The 18,399-nt window shown below is 39.7% G+C and overlaps 2 protein-coding genes across 2 annotated transcripts; one reads left to right on the plus strand and one right to left on the minus strand.

Moving 5' to 3' along the window:
• Window positions 1-2,885: 2,885 nt before the first annotated feature.
• LOC115374834 (E3 ubiquitin-protein ligase RNF126-like) lies at window positions 2,886-8,769 on the minus strand. Its single transcript, XM_030073978.1, has 9 exons — window positions 8,543-8,769; window positions 7,570-7,628; window positions 7,422-7,482; window positions 7,097-7,335; window positions 6,216-6,284; window positions 6,071-6,140; window positions 5,751-5,844; window positions 4,300-4,415; window positions 2,886-4,176 (listed from the first exon to the last, which is right to left on the minus strand). Exons 1-9 carry the CDS (start codon window positions 8,744-8,746, stop codon window positions 4,024-4,026), a joined length of 1,065 nt encoding a protein of 354 aa, XP_029929838.1. The 5' UTR covers window positions 8,747-8,769; the 3' UTR covers window positions 2,886-4,023.
• On the plus strand, window positions 8,722-17,275 carry sugp1 (SURP and G patch domain containing 1). The gene is made up of 14 exons (XM_030073977.1): window positions 8,722-8,885; window positions 9,758-9,926; window positions 10,250-10,353; window positions 10,628-10,879; window positions 11,037-11,160; window positions 11,252-11,352; window positions 12,611-12,734; window positions 12,876-13,240; window positions 13,504-13,610; window positions 13,828-14,005; window positions 14,150-14,256; window positions 15,345-15,490; window positions 16,220-16,349; window positions 16,684-17,275. Exons 1-14 carry the CDS (start codon window positions 8,867-8,869, stop codon window positions 16,708-16,710), a joined length of 1,953 nt encoding a protein of 650 aa, XP_029929837.1. The 5' UTR covers window positions 8,722-8,866; the 3' UTR covers window positions 16,711-17,275.
• Window positions 17,276-18,399: the final 1,124 nt, after the last annotated feature.

The raw sequence follows: 18,399 nt of genomic DNA on the forward strand, positions 1-18,399 counted from the left end.
AGATGTAATCGGTACAGTGGTGAACGTTGTCACATGGCACAAATATAAGAGATGGTGGCATGTAGAAATAGCCAGAAATAAATGTAGCTGCAGCAAAGTTACACTTGTCACAAATGTCCCCTCAGAGGTACATTAGCAGTCCCCATAGGTGCTTGTCCTTGAGGTGGATGGGGGTGGGGGAGTGATAAGGATACAAACTATTTGTGCTTTTAAAGAGTAGCTTACAGTCCCAGTGTACCCTTGAATCTTATTCTCTGAGAGTAGAGTATCAAAATTAAAACATTACACACTGCATGAGAAATCAGATTGGAAAGCTATAACCTGCCTCTTTCGATAGATAGTCAAATCAAACTACTGTACTAAAGCAGTCAGAGGAAGGGCACCTATGGCAAACTATTAAGTATTAAGTATTAACTATTAAACTATATAGATATTATCATATAATACAAACTATAACAAAGTATCATTTGCATACAGTGACATTAGGATGCTGTCATGCTTGGCTGAGGACACAGGGTCAGCATTATACATGGGTGGCTCAGCTTTCCAGTATCCTAAATGCATGGCATAAACACATCAAATATAAACAATGACAGTTTCACATGCACTGGACTAAGAAATGTATTTCATCAGCAGTTCTGATGAATGGAGATTATACAATTAGGCTAGATCCACACACTGGCTTAACCGTTGCCCAATATGCTGAACATTATTCCCTCTCAAAGGATATGGGCCATAATAATAAAGAGTGCTCTGCTGGAGAGGAGATAAAGTGGCTAGCCTATTTTCTTTGATCTAGTTTTGCTTGAGTCTAATTTTGGTCACACATATAGGATAGCTTATAGCATAATGACAGTGAGCAACAGTCTATCTTCCTATTTATCAAAGGCATGGCATGTCTTTAACCTGTGAGAGTCTACATGTCTAAACACACATGCGGATATCTACCTCTCGCTTTTCAACATGCAAAACAATTTGTCAGTAACACACAAAAATAGAGACACTGTCACTCAAAAGAGTTGTTATTGCATATAATGCTATTACTCCTTAAGAGATTATCCTGAGGTGTTACCATGGTTCTGTGTCTTTTTGCTGCAGGTTCCTACCTTTTCACATCAATGCTTGGAAATGAGGAGCATCCTGTCTCTTTCTCCCCCTCCCTTCCTCTTTTCCTCTCTGTCATCCTCCCCCGGTTTCACTTTTCACAACTATGCAGTGGCAGCAAGCTTCAATTTAATTTCCTGGTACGATGCACCAGTGTGATGCTCTCAAACAGTTTCACCAAAGGCAGAGATTCAAAAGCGAAAATAAAGAGCGACTGATGTTGGGGAGAAGCCAAAACAAATGCTTTTCTTCACCTCAGACAAGCATTGTATATGAATGACAAATTCCACAGGCACAAGGTCAGATATCATAAAACTATAGTTCAAAAATTATAGAGATCTGGAATGGACTCAGAGGTTTGGGAAAACATTTGCCATGAGCTCTGCTACATATCTAGATGAGCTGCTGTCCAGAACGCACTGTTCCCAAGCACAATCATGTCTAAAGTCTTCACACACAGTTTTCTCCCACTGTACTCATTAGGAGATCAGTCAAAAATTTCCATCACACCAGGGGTGGTATTTCACTTTTATCTATGAGGACACAAACAGAAAGAGATAAGGAGGTTTTAAATGGGTCAGATTGAAATAGGCTGATATAGGACACAAATGTCCTGCGTTAATCGTAAAATAATAAAGAGGCATATGAAGAGCAATAAGGCATGCCGGGCACAGCCTGTGACTCCACAGATTTACAGCAAAGCCAACCAATATTTTCTCAAGCAGTGCCTCTGTTCTGACAAGGGCATACAAATGTACCATTAAACTCATCCTAGCAGATATTTATATTAACAGATGGTGGAAATGCTCCATCCATGTGTATTCAAATTTTATGACCATCATCATTTTTTTTGAAAAATTTTATATCTCTTCTGTAGATTTTAATGAGAAAATCTCAGAGGTTACAGGTCTTGTGAAAGTGACACTATACCATCTACTTGTTGATTGTTAAATAAACATTCAGGGCTGACTCTGACCATTTGACAGGCAATTCAAAGATGTGTATTTCAGGGGCCAAAATGCTTCACATCAAGTGCAAGAACAACTTCAGTTCTCTTTTTAAGGAGGTGCTTTGGAGCAGTGAGATACCTTTGAGTGATTACTGTCATTGTAAAGTTATCCAAGGCCACAGCCTCAAATCAAGACTAATGGTGCAAATCATATCAGCCGCCATGGAACGATTTGGCTGAGGCCAACATGTTTTCTAAGGTAATGTTCCTGTTCAATGCCATCTTATTTTAGTTTAACACAACAGGTTGAAGGTTTTGGAATGAGATAAAAACTTGGGACTCAAGCACAAAAGGAGCTGAGAGCCACTGCAGTAAATGACAGGCTCAGTTACTTGCAGGGATCCACTCAAGCATGACATGAAACCCGAAGGTGAATTTTGCTTTCATTGCTTTCAAACAGATCACTGACCTCAACCCCAAAAGACCAAGACTGACACAACAGACATTAAGGAAGGGTTAGCCTTAAAAAGAGGCCATGATAAGAAGGAAAACAGGATGAGAAAATCTAATTTTCATCCTCTACAGACAGTATTGAAATAATTAGAGCCTGATCAATATTTACACCAGATGCAGTACATAAAGCTATGCTCTTGGAAACATTATACCAAATGGTCATTTGCATCACAAAATTGCTTTGCTGCAAAGTAATGAAGATAAAAAGAGAATCTTCTGAGTTTGGTTGTATTTGATGTAGCGAGTTTCATTACAATTTAATATTCTCAGAACTCTTATAGTGACTGGTGCTTTAACTTAACCATCAGAAACCTCTACATTTTTGTTTGAGCATTTTATTGTGATCTTACAAAATAAAATAAGTAACTTAAAATTGTATTTGAAACAACTGCACTTTGACATTTGGTCAGTTCTCTAGATGTAAAATAATCCCATTTTTTGTTTACCTGTTGGATATTCTTTAAGACTTTCCTCAGTTTGTGTGTGGGGAATGTGTCTAAAAAAAATGAGTAGGCTTGTGGAATTTTCAATGAGGAAACTGAGTGAAATTCATAAGGACCTTGCCGTTTTCAAGACACACCCTGAAACGTTCAACCAAATTCCTGTAAACTGAGAATCTAATATGGAAAAGAAGCCCTAAATGAATAACTGAATGCAACATGTGGGGAGAAAATCCATTTTTTCTCAAATATTCAGTAGTTTACCCAAATTCACATTCTTAACATCAAAGAGAACACTGCAGAATAAAAAAAGGTGCAAATAAATTTAAATCAGATGCATACACTCAGTATTCTTTCCACAAGGTTTTTGTTGAATCCACTGACTGTACACTGGCTGACCATTTACTGTATGAAAAATTAATAATCTATACATCTATGGACTCAGATTCAGCATGGAGTCTGCACCACCACAGGCAATTCATAAAAAAAAAAAAAAAAAAAGTCTTTTAAATATAAAATGCGTCTCTCAGCCTTGTGGCAGAGACACGTCTCCATCAAAAAGCAGTCCACTCTGGCCAAAACTCTGCTCCATTTCTGGTTCTGATCCCACTCTTATAATTATCATTATTTATTATTATTATCATTATCATTATAATTATTATTATTATTATTATTATTGTTGTTGTTGTTGTTGTTGTTCATTGCTTCACAGCCGTTTGGATCCTCCTTATACACTGTCCCATCCGGTCTCCTGAAGAACAGCAGCAGGAGCTGGATCCAGCATCCACTCAGCACAGGGGGAGAAATGACGAGTTTTCTTAACGTTCCAGAGGGGTAAAAGATGAAAACAACTAACAGTCCACAATGGTTTAATAGTTCACATCTTGACTCAAATCATCCCCTAGAGTTAAGACAGCCAACCGTCCCGGTCTCCACTGTAGAGCAGGTGATGTTGGGTCTTGTTTAACAGGTGGGTGTGAGGTTTTCTGATGAGAGGTGGCTCATGACTGTGAGGGTCTATGAGTTGCTGGCAGCGTTCTCATTGCTAGGTGAACTGGGAGAGGAAGAGGATGAGGAGGAAGGAGAGAAGTTCATTCCTGATAACCCCGGTGGGTCTGTGGCTGTGTTCTGTCCGCTAAGGCTCTTTCTGCACACAGGACACGTGTCGTGCTATGGAAGACAGATAACAACTCACAATCAGTTCACCATCAACACATCTAAAAAGGCGTACGTATGATCAGAAGAAGTGAGAAGAGCAACTATATGGGATTCTGCTATAGATGAAGCCTATACCTGCTCCAGCCAAGGTACTATACAGTCATTGTGGAACAAATGATTGCACGGCAGTTGTCTAACGTTCTCCCCGACACTGTAGTCTTCTTTGCACACAGGACACTCTAGACCAGCACCTGCACAAACAGAAAGCAAATACAGACACAAATCTGTATACATACATATATATATCTATATATATATATATCTATACATATCTATATTTATAGCTATATCTATCTGCACCAGCCACATAATGCTACCAGCAACACACCTCAGCAACACCAAGAGATTAAAATGCAACATTTCTTTGAGAATAAATTTTCTCCAATGTGCAACAAAAATCATGCTCTCACATGTAGCAGCCAAGTCAACCATTCACAAACATAGACTGTTTAGTTGGGGATTGTCTCTTGTACTACTTCTACATTTTTTGCATTGTACAAGAAAAATGAGATCACAAATGAGTTATTGCTGTACCAGGCATAAAATGAAATATTAAAATATACAAGAATATAAACACAAATGCGTATGGCTCAATGATGAATATGTATATTTGAAACTAAAAGAAAAAACACTTTATAGAGGAAAATGAAGGAGAGATGGGGTCATTCTCAGCTACTGTCTGGTAAATAGATAAAATACACCACAAGATCGTTATTTAGATGGTCCAAAAGCCTACGCCAGTGACTGTCATCTGGCGGCCTGTGGGCCACATCCGGCCCGCAGAGTATTAATGAATTCAGAAAATGTGAGGAGCTTAAAAAAAAAAATGTGTTCTGGTATTTAGGATGTCTTGCATTTCTTTCCTCCAATACTGAAGCAACACCAAAAACAATTGACAAGGCTTGTGCCTCATCTTCATGCAAGTATGGGGACTTTTTCCACCAATGACGACACTGATAAATAGTGTCAAAACCAGTTAAAGCTGATTAATATTTCCTGACAAACAGGACTGCATTCTGCAGTTACATTTCCAGAATTACATATTTTATCACATCTCAGTGAACTGGTCTATGTCTACACTCTACTGAGAGCATGACTTAAGTATCTAATTATTGTGGATTTACTGTGTCCTTTAGGAGTCTGTTCATACTGATAGAGGCTAATAAAAATAACATTAATTTTGTAAGAAAGTAAAAATATTAAATAATAACAGGCTAATTAGGCTTAAATAAATTTAAATTTTGTTATTTAGCCTCCACAGTGTCAGCTGAGAAAAAGCTGGCCCTTCCATGACCCCTGGCCTATGGAGTGGAATTTAAATGTGGTTATACATGTAGGTTGTTTAAGTGTGGTTATGCATGTAGGTCAAAAAAACTAACCAAAGCATGACAGGAGAAAGAAGAAGCCAAGATTGTACTGAAACAGAAATGCTTCTGTTATGAGAGCTGGACAACTAAACGCTGCAGCTGAGTTGTTTCTGGTGCAGACTGGGCATTAGACAGAATGAGTAAGTGTGAGAGACTCACCCACATGTTCCTCTTTGATGGTGATGGTAGGTAAACTCTTTATCCTTTCTCTATCTGCAGGGGGAGGACCCGTGTTCTCAAACTGATTAAGTAACTGCAATAAAGAAGAATGAATAACATACAAGCTCTAAAGTGCTATGACAACAATATGCTGTAAAATAAATAAGGATTTTATGGCTGTTATCATTGGCCAAGAGCTCTGATTCAAGATCTCTTTGACACGGTTGCCACGTCAATGGTCTGCAGCTTTATCTCCACCAGAGTGTTAAAAACAAACAAACAAACAAAAACAAACAAACAAAAAACATTTCAATGTGTACCTGTGTAATGATAGCATCTAGTCCATTGGCACCCCAGGCATAGTCCATTGGATTGGAATGCAGCATACCCCTACAAAAAAAAAAGTGGTCAGTTAAAAAACACGTAGACATTACAAGAGTTAATGTATACACAGCATATACGTACCATGGTCCCATCCCAATGTTTGGCATAGCTGTCGGTGCTATGATCCCATTTACTAGCTGTTGGATAATTCTGTAAGAAGGACAAAACATCAGACACATCTATTCATTTGATCAAAGTGAAACCACCCAGACAGGGAGAGCCCACCTAGAACAAGGCTGCCTTTTACAAGAAATCCCAGCATCCGTAACAAAGCTGATGATAAAGAAATCCTGCAGAATACAAAATTCATTTCAATAAAATGTCTAAGCAAGAACAATCAAAGCACAGAAACTGCTTTGTCAGCCCTTCAGTTAACTGCCTTAGGTAACTTGTGTAAATGGGGTGAGTAAGTTCAATTTAATAGTTTCTGTCACTGTGATCCCTATTCTGTAGTAACATAGATTTCCATGTCATTTTCATGTATATGTTCAGGCAGCTTTACCTGAGTTTGGAAATGTGTTATTCTATACTTTACAATTGTGGTAATAATACATTTTAACAGATAGACACAACTCCATGTTCCTTCAGTTTATATTACTTGCAAATGCAATAAAAAGGTTTATAAAACTCATAACAGCCATACTGGTCTTTCAAGATACTATGTCATGACCAACCTGCTTTCTGAGACAACTGTCAGGGAAGCATGAGAAATATATCACTCTTAATGTAGTGGCACAACTAATAATATCTTGGAGTATGAGCTGAATCTACACAAGATGCTGCTTCAAACACATACTGTTCCCATGACCTAGCCCTGGCATGAATGTTATACTATGACTGTTTTCTACCATAACACATATAGCATGCTCAACTCATGCAAAAGGAACTACCTGGTTAACAGAAAGGTCTGGTATCCCAGAGCAAACTCCCACACACACAGTCTACAGCTGAAAATGTCTCACCCCTCTAACGTGGGCACTCCTTCATGGCGCGTACCCTGTCGTCGAGGGACGTGCCGACCCCGCGGTTGCCGCGTGCTGTACCGCTGACGTGACGCCATCTCCCGTTCTCTCCTGTTCTCTGTCTCTCGGTTGTCTTCTGCAGGCAGCCCTGCTCGGAGGTCAAAGTTCTCATCGAAAATACCCAGGGCAAATTGGCCATACCCAGGAGGGAACGTGAACAAGTGCTGGTGGTCCATGTTCTGGGTGAGAAAGATAATGTCACAATGTCAAGGTGCAAAAGGCTCTTGGTCTGTCTTGGTCAGCTGATGTAAGAAGGCTAACTCACCTCAAAGGCTGGCCGGTTCTGTTCGCTGCTTGAGCCTGTGGATGTGGACCCATTTTCAGTGCTGTGTGAAGACAAAGTGTAATCAAAGCTTCAGTGGCTGTTTCAACAAACACTAAATAAGTGAGCTACAGACTTCTTCAGACTTTACCTTCTTTCCTCAGGCAGTTCCTCAATGAAGCCAGATTCACACCGTGGACAGGTATAGTCCTATCGTGACAACATGAAAATGGATATCAGAGATGTTTGTCATACTAGAATAAACCTTCCTACACCTATAGGTATGTGTGAAAAGTGGAATATACTGAGTCTGATGAAGAACTTAAGAGTATTCCACTACCTAACCTTCACAGATGTCTCACTGACTGTAGGCTACATGAAGTCAATGTGTGGGTCAACACATTGTCACATACTATGAATAAGACATTTGTGAACACATCATTTAGCAAGTTCACCTCTTGACAATGCCCTGTCACAGAGGTAACGGTTTAAAAGGTGATTGTTACTGTAAAATTCAAGAAGCTTCCCATGAATGAGCTGCTTGACAGCAAATTGGTGAGGCAGGCAGGTTGCTGTAGCAACAGACTGGGTTTAGGTTATGACTGTTAATCTATTAACACTGACACTGTCCGAAATCTGACTGCTATTGTCATGTGAACCTAATGACCAAGCGGCGAGTCACACAATGAAGGAGTTCCTATGTAACGTTAGGTTTTAACATGAAATCAAACACAAATCATCGCTCTCATCCACTGACAGATGGAAAAGACCTGGCATTTGAGTACTTCGGTTAGCTAGCTTGCTAATATTAGAAGCTAGCCATCATAAAGATAACTCAAGCAGCTAAGGTCAGCTCGTTATCCACGATCCCGTGAGGCCATGAATTATCTTATACACCCAGGGAAAGCAATCACATAACGTGAGCCGACCCGCCAAATGTACAAGCACACTGTCAAACCCGTTGTTGCCTACACCGCTACCTCAGCGGCAGTGTGTCGCCGTGACTGGCGCTGCGCCACCACACACACATCAGGACACCAAATCATAAACGCCATGATATCTTATTCAGTCACGGGGTAGCAAAGTAGTCCAGAGGCAAAAACGGCACTGGGGGGGGTCCTTACCGGTAAACGCGGACTGATCTCTGCTGAGCATCGGTGACAAAAAAACCGGCAGGGCCGTGGAGGAGCTTCAGCCATTTCTCTGTCAGGTAAGCTAGCTCGATGGTTACGGTACGGACGGGTAGCAACAAGGGACAACAACAAAACCTGAGCGACGTTCGTTGCAACGGAAACGAGGAACAGGAAACGGAAATACCTGCCTAGCATACAGCGTTAGCCAGTCTGCTAACTTAGCCAAGGGAAAATAAACCGTTTAGTGTTGACATCTTCAAAACTCGTAGTCATTGTTTCAGTTACGTCAGATAAATTGTCCTTCGTGCTACGACTATGGACTCTAGCGATGCAGGTAATGCGTCTCTCTGAACATGGAGGATTTTCTCTTTATGTAGCGAACCGTTGGCTAGCTTGGTTCGCAGCTAGTTTGCGTGAATGCGTTGTAAGCCTGTTTACGGCTATAAACACAATACAGTGTCATCGGGCTTCGCTAGAAAAGAGTGCTGTTAGTTTAACATGCACTCAGTTTTCATGAAATGTCTGATTTATTCAGATAGCTTGCTCAGATCGATAGTTTTATTGTGGCTAATTTTAGTTTTTCTCAGCGTAACGCCATCAGTTCAGTTCAGTAATGTTAATGATCGAGCTTCGCTGTAAATCAGTTTTTAGTCTATGAAAAATTAACGTTTTGATGGTATAATTGGTGCGTACCTTAAATAAGCTATGCATTTACCTTACATTTCAGCACAAGAAAAGGATCCTCAGAGATCAGTGGTAGAGCAGGGCTGCACGATATGCACACAATTTCACACCACGATACGTATCAATAGAAATACTGGTTTACACTTATTTGAAATTTTTAGTGTAGCAACAGTGAAAGTTCAGCATTCTTTAACAACAGAATAATAATACCAAATGCAGTTACTCCACTAAATATTTTATTGTTCAGAACAGACTAATCACTGTGTTCTGCTAACCGTAACCCTAACCATGAATTTGATATTGTCCATATCGTTTCCTTTTGAGATAATAATTTTGTGCATGTTCATATCTGGATAACGATACGATAACAAAATGTCGTTCAGCCCCATGGTAAACCTCACATTATTTAGGAGTTATAATAAGAAAATGTGACTGTCAACCTTACTAAACAACAAGCTTTATACCTTCATTTAAAAAATGCTTGTTTTAGCCACACATAAACCTGCGTAACTCCTTTTGCAGGGCGAGGAGGCTGGAAGTCCAAGTCTGTCAGACCACAGAAAAACAAAATGAGTATGAACATTCTTCGTCAAGAGGAGCTCATAGCTCAGAAAAAGAGGGAGATTGAGGCCAAGCTGGCAGAGCAAGCCAAAAAGAATGTGCAAACTCCAAGCAAGCCCTTGCCTCAAAGGTAACAACATGTCCATGTTTCTGCTAATGTCATAGACTCAAATGTCTCTGAATGGGAATTCCATTATTTGCCTATTAGAATATTGTCAGATATTGCTAATCAAGTATTTTTTTTTTTAACATGAGATGATGATTGATGATTTAGACTTTATTCTCAGCCACGGTTGAAACAGCACATAACAAAAAAGAAATTATTACAACACAGTGTGCACATGAGCATTTGACATTTAATGCCCTTCATATGAATCATTATACTTCTTATTGGTATGCACCACTTGCCATAAAAAAATTATATTTTAATCATTTTATCCATTGTGATTCCAGCATTTCTCCCAGTCCCCAAGGAACCTCAAACAAGTTTGCGAATGATGGGAGCTTCTTGCAACAGTTCATGAAGATGCAGAAGGACAAGTCAAACTCCGGTTCTGGTGAATGCCTTAAGATGGACAGTTTTGACTAATAGATTACAGTTTTCATTTTGCTCATTTTAATAATAAATGTACCACAACAAGAGTAGAAACTGCTTTTTATCCATGTGCCATAGTGCCTTGTGGTTTTAATTCCTGGCCACTTTTATTATTGGAACTCAGATTTTAGTTAGGAAATGTGAATCATTGATGATGACATGGTAGTATCTAGCAGATGTCTAGTGTTAATTTCCTAACCTGAAGACAATGATATGTTTATTTGTGTCCTTTTTAGGTTCTGCCAGTGACGCCAAAACTCCTTCTCCTTCAACTCCATCATCAGGAGGAAACCCATTGCATAAAAAGAGCATCCTTGTAGGCAAGAGGCCTGGCCTGGGAATCAGTAGCATGCTTAATCAGTTCAAGAACTACTCCCAGTCTAAGAAGAACCCTGTCCTCAGCCAGAGGCCGAGTGTATTTTGCTCTCCAGATGGAGAAGACGAGGAAGAAGAGGCTGATGATGACTCCACATACCTAGAGATGAAAGGTAATTCAAGAGCTGTATTTCACAGAGGGACCCTGGACAACTCCCATAGCCTGGACTCCTCAGTGTTCTTCTTTGTACTCCAGTGGCACTCTTGCCTTGTGACTGGCATTTTGTCATAGGTACACTTAGAGTAAATGTACTCATAGCCTGCTTAAAGTCTCTCCCCCAGAGGACTCAGACACCAGACTCATTCTGGACAAGCTGGCCTCATTTGTGGCAGAGGGGGGACCTGAGCTAGAGAGAAAGGCCAAGGAGGACTATAAGGACAATCCAGTTTTCTCGTAAGTCAGTTCATCTAATCATATAGGTTTATTTTAGTTGCACAATATTTTCACACTCATCAGGTGTCACTTGTCACCCTTTGCCTTTCAGATTTTTGTATGATAAGAGCAGCAGAGATTATGCCTACTACAGAAAGAGAGTTGCAGAATTCAGAAAGAAATTGACAAAGCCTGAGAATACGTCAGATAATGGTAAGATTATCTCTTCTCTCACTCTTCCTCTTTCTCTTGCATCATCCCTCCAAACTTCAAAGCTGCAGTTGCACAAGTGGTTGACAGAATGTCGGTCTTATAATGTCACAGTATGACTGCAGAGACATCATAGACATTATGGTAAATTACAGAAGTCTTCCATCCATGTATAATTTCCATTCATAGTTTTCAGTATAGCCATTTAGATTTACTGCTTTCATCCAGCTTTTCACCCTAGTCAGTGTGCAGCTTCCCTTAAAGCCCATCCCTCACAAATAAATTCAGTTGTGTCATGCATGGTTGTTTATTTGGACTGATGTTCTCCAATGACCCCTTTTGCTTTGTTGGAGAACACAAATTGCAACCAGAGGGGCACAAGGCTTTGAGCAGCACTGATTTTGTAAATCAGACCATATCCAGTTAATTTAAGTGGAAGTGGTCTGATTTACTAAAGCTGACTCTGCTTAAAGCCTTGTCATTTGTAAAATATGCATTGGATTATTTCCGCTGTGGGAATATCTAGCTAACCTGTCAGACATCATCAAAGGAACTACTTGAAGGAAATTTAAGCTGAAATCTTAAAATTGCATGGTTCATGGTCTTGCTCGAATGTATTGTTGAGGGCAACCAAATAGATACAGAGATCAGCGTGTGTACTTTCAGTTGCTGTCAGGTGTATTGTAATTTTAAAAGGGAAATGAAGTTTTTGACACTTGTTGCAACATGCCCAGCCACAAATTTGTTTTCCTGAAACTGTTCTTTTAATGCAATGACAAAATTGTGAGACAACGTAAAGATGTACAATATTTTGTTACAAATCAGAGCCTTGTTTGAGTCTGACTTTTCATTTTGGCAATGGCTGATCTTACCTTAGAAAAGCGACATGAAAATCATTGTGCATATTGTGACTCATGATAATGTGTTCCACCTATTGCAAAAGAAGTTCATTTTAAGATGAAACAAATTTTCATTTCTGGAATCACACATATTCACACCTCAACATTATACAAGTATATGAACATGGCATAGTATATATGATTATGTTGGAGCCTCTAAGGGCAGTATATATTCTCGATTTACTACAGTAAAATCTCCACAACCATGCAGTTCCCCATTCACCACCCCTGTCCCCCTTGCTCCTCCTCCCTCCTTCCTCTTCTTATCCCCTACTGGTTCTAGACTGGTGTGTGAGGGCCAGTTGAGTACGGTACAGTAGTAGAGTGTGAGTTGAGTCCCAGTACTGATAGGCTGCTTAAAGTCTCCCCCCCAGTGGACGAGGAAACCCAGCAGGTGGCTGAGAAGCTGGCCAAGTTTGTGGCGGAGGGTGGCCCCGAGGTGGAAGCCATCGCTGCCGAGCGCAACCGAGACAACCCTGCATTCAGGTCATTGTCCACCTGTGACACTATTATGCTTCCCGTACCATATCTTTTCACTTGGCAGTTAGGCTTTTCTGTAAGCTTGATTTCATTTATAGTGTATGCTTTGTAGTTCACATTTTACCAACTACATTTTACCTCCCTCAGTTTTTTATACGACCACCAAAGTCCAGCCCACCGTTATTACCAAGAGAAAGTGGAGGAATATCGTCAAGCCTCGGCTTCCAGGAGCTCCTCATCTTCAGCAGCAGAGTCAGTGACTGAAGTCCAGCAACCAGCTGCACCTTCACTACCAGTGGGTCCTCCACCTCCGTCTTTCCAGTACCCCTGTCAAACCAATCAGGTGAACTCCATGCTATCACCACACAGTCAGGAGGCAGCAGGCCCTCCCGTCAAACGGAAGCGAAAGAGTCGATGGGGATCCGAAGATGACAAAGTGGAGCTGCCCATTCCTCCCATCATCATCCCTCAGGAGGTTGATTATACAGATCCCAACACACCTTCTCTGTCTGGTATGAGGACTTGTGTATAGTACTTATATATTAATTGCATATTATAGATTAAGATAGATATTTTAGATGTATATAATTATAAAGCCCTGTATCTTTTTTTTTTTCTTTTGCACCTTAACAATAATTAGGCCTGTGTACATACAGCTCTGGCCAGACCCACTAAAATCCCTTACAAAGATGGCTTCCATTCCTCCTCCTTTGTGACTCATTTGCTCATCTTATGTTTATGTGACTATGTAAGGTGTTTGTGATGTTTGTTTCAGCCCAGGAGCTGAGAGGTCTTGGTTATAAGAAGGGGAAGCCTCTCGGTCTGGTAGGGGTGACAGAGCTATCTGAGGAGCAGAAGAAACAGCTTAAAGAACAACAAGAGGTATTAAAAAAAAACAAAAAAAAAAAAACAGTGTATTCACTATCCTTAGATGGGAAACACATCAGTATATTTTTAATGATTCCCGAACAATATCATTGGTTTGATTTTCAGGCATATTTTATGACTCGGGAAGTTCAGATTAAAAATTTACTTTTAGCATCTTAACAGCGTACATGTTTATCCTGTGCATGATGCATTCCTCATACTCCCTCCATAGATGCAAGAGATGTATGACATGATCATGAAGCACAAGCGTGCAATGGCAGAGATGCAGGCGATGTGGGAAAAGGCCATGAAAGACCACCAACATGAGTATGACAGTGATGAAGAAGTGGACCAGGAGGCCGGCACCTGGGAACATCGCCTCCGACAGATGGAAATGGAGAAGACACGTGGTAAGGCAGGCCGTCAATATGGACAGCTGTTCATTCCACTTGCTCCTCTTGACACCAGCAGTTGTCTGTACTTGATAACCAGCTGTTATGAATGTGAAGATCGCCACCCTTGCTCTTAACAGCTGCTTGTTTCTCGTTTGCCAGAGTGGGCAGAGTCTCTGACAGAAATGGGGAAAGGGAAACACTTTATCGGTGACTTCCTCCCCCCTGAGGAACTGGAGAAATTCATGGAAACCTTCAAGGCTCTCAAGGTCAGTTTCCCTCTGAAACCAGTTATTTTCTCGTATTAAGATGCCGAAAGAAGTCACCTTAAAAAGGCTAGCATTGCCTTATCCATAAACTTGTGTATGAGTGATTTGTTGGTCTAAATAGTGGACAGGAAAACAAAACCTCAAGTTAAAGGAGGAGGGTTAGGGTTAGTATAAAGAATTCATTCCAGGCTTCTTGTGGGTTGTAAATTTCATAAATAACTTATACAGATACAATTATGGAATTCGACAGATTCTTTGAGGGCATGACATGTCTGCATTTTAATCAACAATCCCATTATAGTAGTCTCCTGGAATGTATTTTACATCTTGTTACATATATGTTTATTGCGTTATGTATTAGCCATTCAGTCTTGTTTTCCCACAGCAAGGTCATACAGAGTTTAGCAGGACCAGGGTCAACTGGAAACATCTGTAAACACTGGACTGTAAACACCACCTTTTTTTGAAGGCCTAATTAACCCAGTTTGACAGGAATACATTCATTCGTATGTTGGTGATATTCCTCAATATGAGAATCTTTCTGTTGCTTTTCAGAGCTGTAAAACAGCCGTTGTGTGCCAGTAGAGAATTTAGCGTTTTTAGGTAATGTAAAGCATTGCCAGAGCAGTAGAACGTTATGGAAAAGTCAAAAGTCACATTAGACCAACGGTGGAACGCTGTGAAATGTCACGCAGCATGCCTTTGACTATAACCATGCTAGGAGATTTTGATCCCCTGCCAGGCACTCCACGCCAGCTTAGGTGTCTTGGTCCATTTCACACATTAAGTCTTTCGTAAGATACTTTCTTGTACCTGATCTTGAAATTGTGGCTGTGATGGTAACTTGTTAGATAAGTCAAAGAAATATTGCAATATGCCTGAAAACAACTTGCTTTTTTATGTTCTTAAAATGATTTTCTGCTCTGTTTTGTTGTCTATTTTTCAAGTGTATTCACATTTTCACAGTGCTGCCACACAACACATAAAAGAAAACAAACGGAGCGTAGGCTGTGGTAGACACAAATGAGAGTGGGTGGGGAAAATGGTCTGGATTTCATATGCACTTCTTCTTCCTCATGACTTTGCAGGAGGGCCGTGACCCAGACTACTCAGAATACAAGGAGTTCAAGTTGACAGTGGAGAATCTCGGCTTCCGCATGCTAATGAAGATGGGTTGGAAGGAAGGTGATGGACTGGGCAGTGACGGACAGGGTATCAAAGCTCCTGTCAACAGGTGGGCACTCGTCTTCATTTCATTTATCACTGCCATTAAAAACGCATCTCAGCTATACATATACTCTGCCAGCATTCTCTTCCTGTAAATAAAACTTTGAGGCTCCATGAAGCTGTAACACTACACACACTTTTTAGAGCTTCAGAATGTGGTCTTAGCATTTAGCAGACCACCAGCTACAGCTAATACTCTTGACTTTAATGCTGAGTGAGTTACCAGCAACAGATAGATTTTGTTGTTGTTGTTGTTCCTCAAGTCTGAATCTTGTCTGATTTGTTTTTTCCCAAAGGCAAGCAAAAAATTAAAAAAAAAAAAAAAAATCAGACCACTCAGCAGAATACAGCACAGAGACACCTTATTTTCTTATTTATAAATGATTGATGTATTTATGTACTTATTTCCACTGACACAGCGGTACATATACTGGAAATGTTATCCCATTTGCACTTCGCTATCCACATGACCACATACACCTGTCACCACCTCACAAGATAATTTGGGCTGCAGGATCACAGCATGTCATCTGATTTGTGTGCATTCACATGTACATATTTGTATGATTAAGCTGGGTCCAGATGAAAAATTGCAAAGATATCCCATAATTCCTAAAATGTCCAAGTTGCTGTTTCATACCAGGTGTCCAGAGTGGGGATGTATTTTATGTTCTGTCAGCTAGAGAGACAAACACAAACACAGACACTGAGTGTTAGCCCTGTTTGTCTCCTACAGAGGAACCACAGCTGTGAACGGGGCCGGGTTTGGAGTCGACCGCCCAGCTGAGCTCACAGGAAATGACGATGAATATGATGCTTTCAGAAAGAGGATGATGCTCGCTTACCGCTTCAGGCCCAATCCACTGGTAAACTCAACTGAAGAATTTTTTTTTTTTTTTTTAATTTACTGCAACACATTATTGTTAATTTGCATCACTTTTCTTAATGTAAAATAATACATTTTGATAGTTCTCTATAGTTACTTACAGAAATCTTGGATTGACATATAACAGGCCTATGTATACCTTAGGAAATATTGCACTGTTAATTTTATTTTATTACTGTTTTTTTTTTTTTTTTTTTTTTTTATGTAATGCACTGGCGATATACAGAACTGGGTCTGTTTCTGTTTGCAACAATATTTGAATTTGCTTTATTCTAGTTTTATCTAAACTTTATCTTTTTTTTCCCCCTCCACAGAATAATCCACGAAGACCATATTACTGATAAGGCGGACTGTTATTGCTCATTGTTTTATTTCATAACATAAATGTTGGCTGCTGGTGGCACAGCTCTGCTTGGCTGTGAAAACTGATACTATTGGACACGGATTTTTTGTTTTGTTTTTTGTTTATTTTTGTTTTTTATTTAGAGAGGGAGGGTTATTGATGAAGTTGAACAACAGAAAGAGATTTGTTTAATCCATGTCATTTTTTTTCTTTTATTTGATATTGAATTGACCTAAATACACTAATTTTACATGAACAGTACAGCTGTTTGTCATGAATACACAATTCAATCCAACAACCTCAAACTTCCAAAGACCCTACATCAACTGTTACGATTACGTTTTGACTTCCCTTCTAGCGATTTCACTGTTTGAGTTTCCATTTTATTGCCTGTCAAAACGTCCCCAGCCAAATAACAACGCTGATTCATCTGTAAATTGTCCTCATTGTTTATAACTCTCACCTTGAGTTGTTACATTGTTGATCAGGATCCTATAATTACAGAATGTTTGCTCCTCATTATAAGCTTCAATGTAAACAATAAAAATGGCCACTTAATGAAAGATTGAGTTGTCAGCTGCATCTTAACAATCTCTATGTATGTGCTGGTTTATTCACTGTCATTTTGTTTAATAGGCATTATGTAAATGCAAAATTATATTACTATACGATAGAAAATAATTTACTATGTGATAGAGCTATATGATAAGTGTAGATATCCCTCCATCAGTATTAATTTCTGTGTGGCTGTGGATTGTGTTGAAGATATTAGCGTGGCGTTTCTTATCTTTACTGATTGTCTAGTTCACCAGCCTCAAGTAGTCACTGGTGAGGAGCGAAACATATCTGTGAAACCAGACCTTCAGTTTGCCATTCCCCAGGGGTTTACACTGGTTAAATATAACTCCTCAGTTCCCAGCTTAGCCAGAGTTTCTCAGGTGTTGGCTGCAGCATCAATCAATGGCAACTTGGGCTGCGGCGAAGGAGCTGGTTGATAGTTGGATGCTTCTTGTGAATGAGATTTGAGGATTGGATGGGAAGAGCTGGCAAATATACAAACTAACCAGCTGCATCCTTTCTTGGTCTGGTGTCACTCTGAATGTTGATCAGGATTACATAAGTTTCAGTAAATAAATAATGTTACCCTAACTACCTTGAGGAAGAAGTACCTCATACATGTCAATTTAGCAGTGTTTCCTGGAGTTTTTATTGTAAATTTGCAGTAATACTGATAAAGAAAAAGATTAAAACCCTTTGATTATTTTTGATGTCAGTTTCACCCCATTCCATGTTTAACATCTCTAAATATATGATTAATATCTTTATTTTGCTTCATATTTCATGCCTTTTTCAGATTTAATGGGGATAATTGGGTAAACATAAAATTAACATAACATGTTTTCAGTATCCTGTACACATTTTGGTGTTTGGGGTCAGTTTGACCTCGAGTATTTTGTCAATATTTTACACATATTTGTTTAGTTGTTTTGGATGACACTGAGGAGCTGTAACACGCCACTTATAGTCTTAGAAAACAAAAACAAAACCAAAAAAAAAAAAAAAAACTTCCCTCTGCCTCAGGGCCCTCACCTAACATGACCACACCTGTAGCAGAGAAAGAACCACTGATAGTTCATGTGACATTTGGCAGGGAAAAAAACATGTTTATTTAAAGGGTTATTTAGGT

The sequence above is a fragment of the Myripristis murdjan genome, chromosome 17, assembly GCF_902150065.1.
Source record: "Myripristis murdjan chromosome 17, fMyrMur1.1, whole genome shotgun sequence".
In the NCBI taxonomy this organism is placed as follows: Eukaryota; Metazoa; Chordata; class Actinopteri; order Holocentriformes; family Holocentridae; genus Myripristis; species Myripristis murdjan.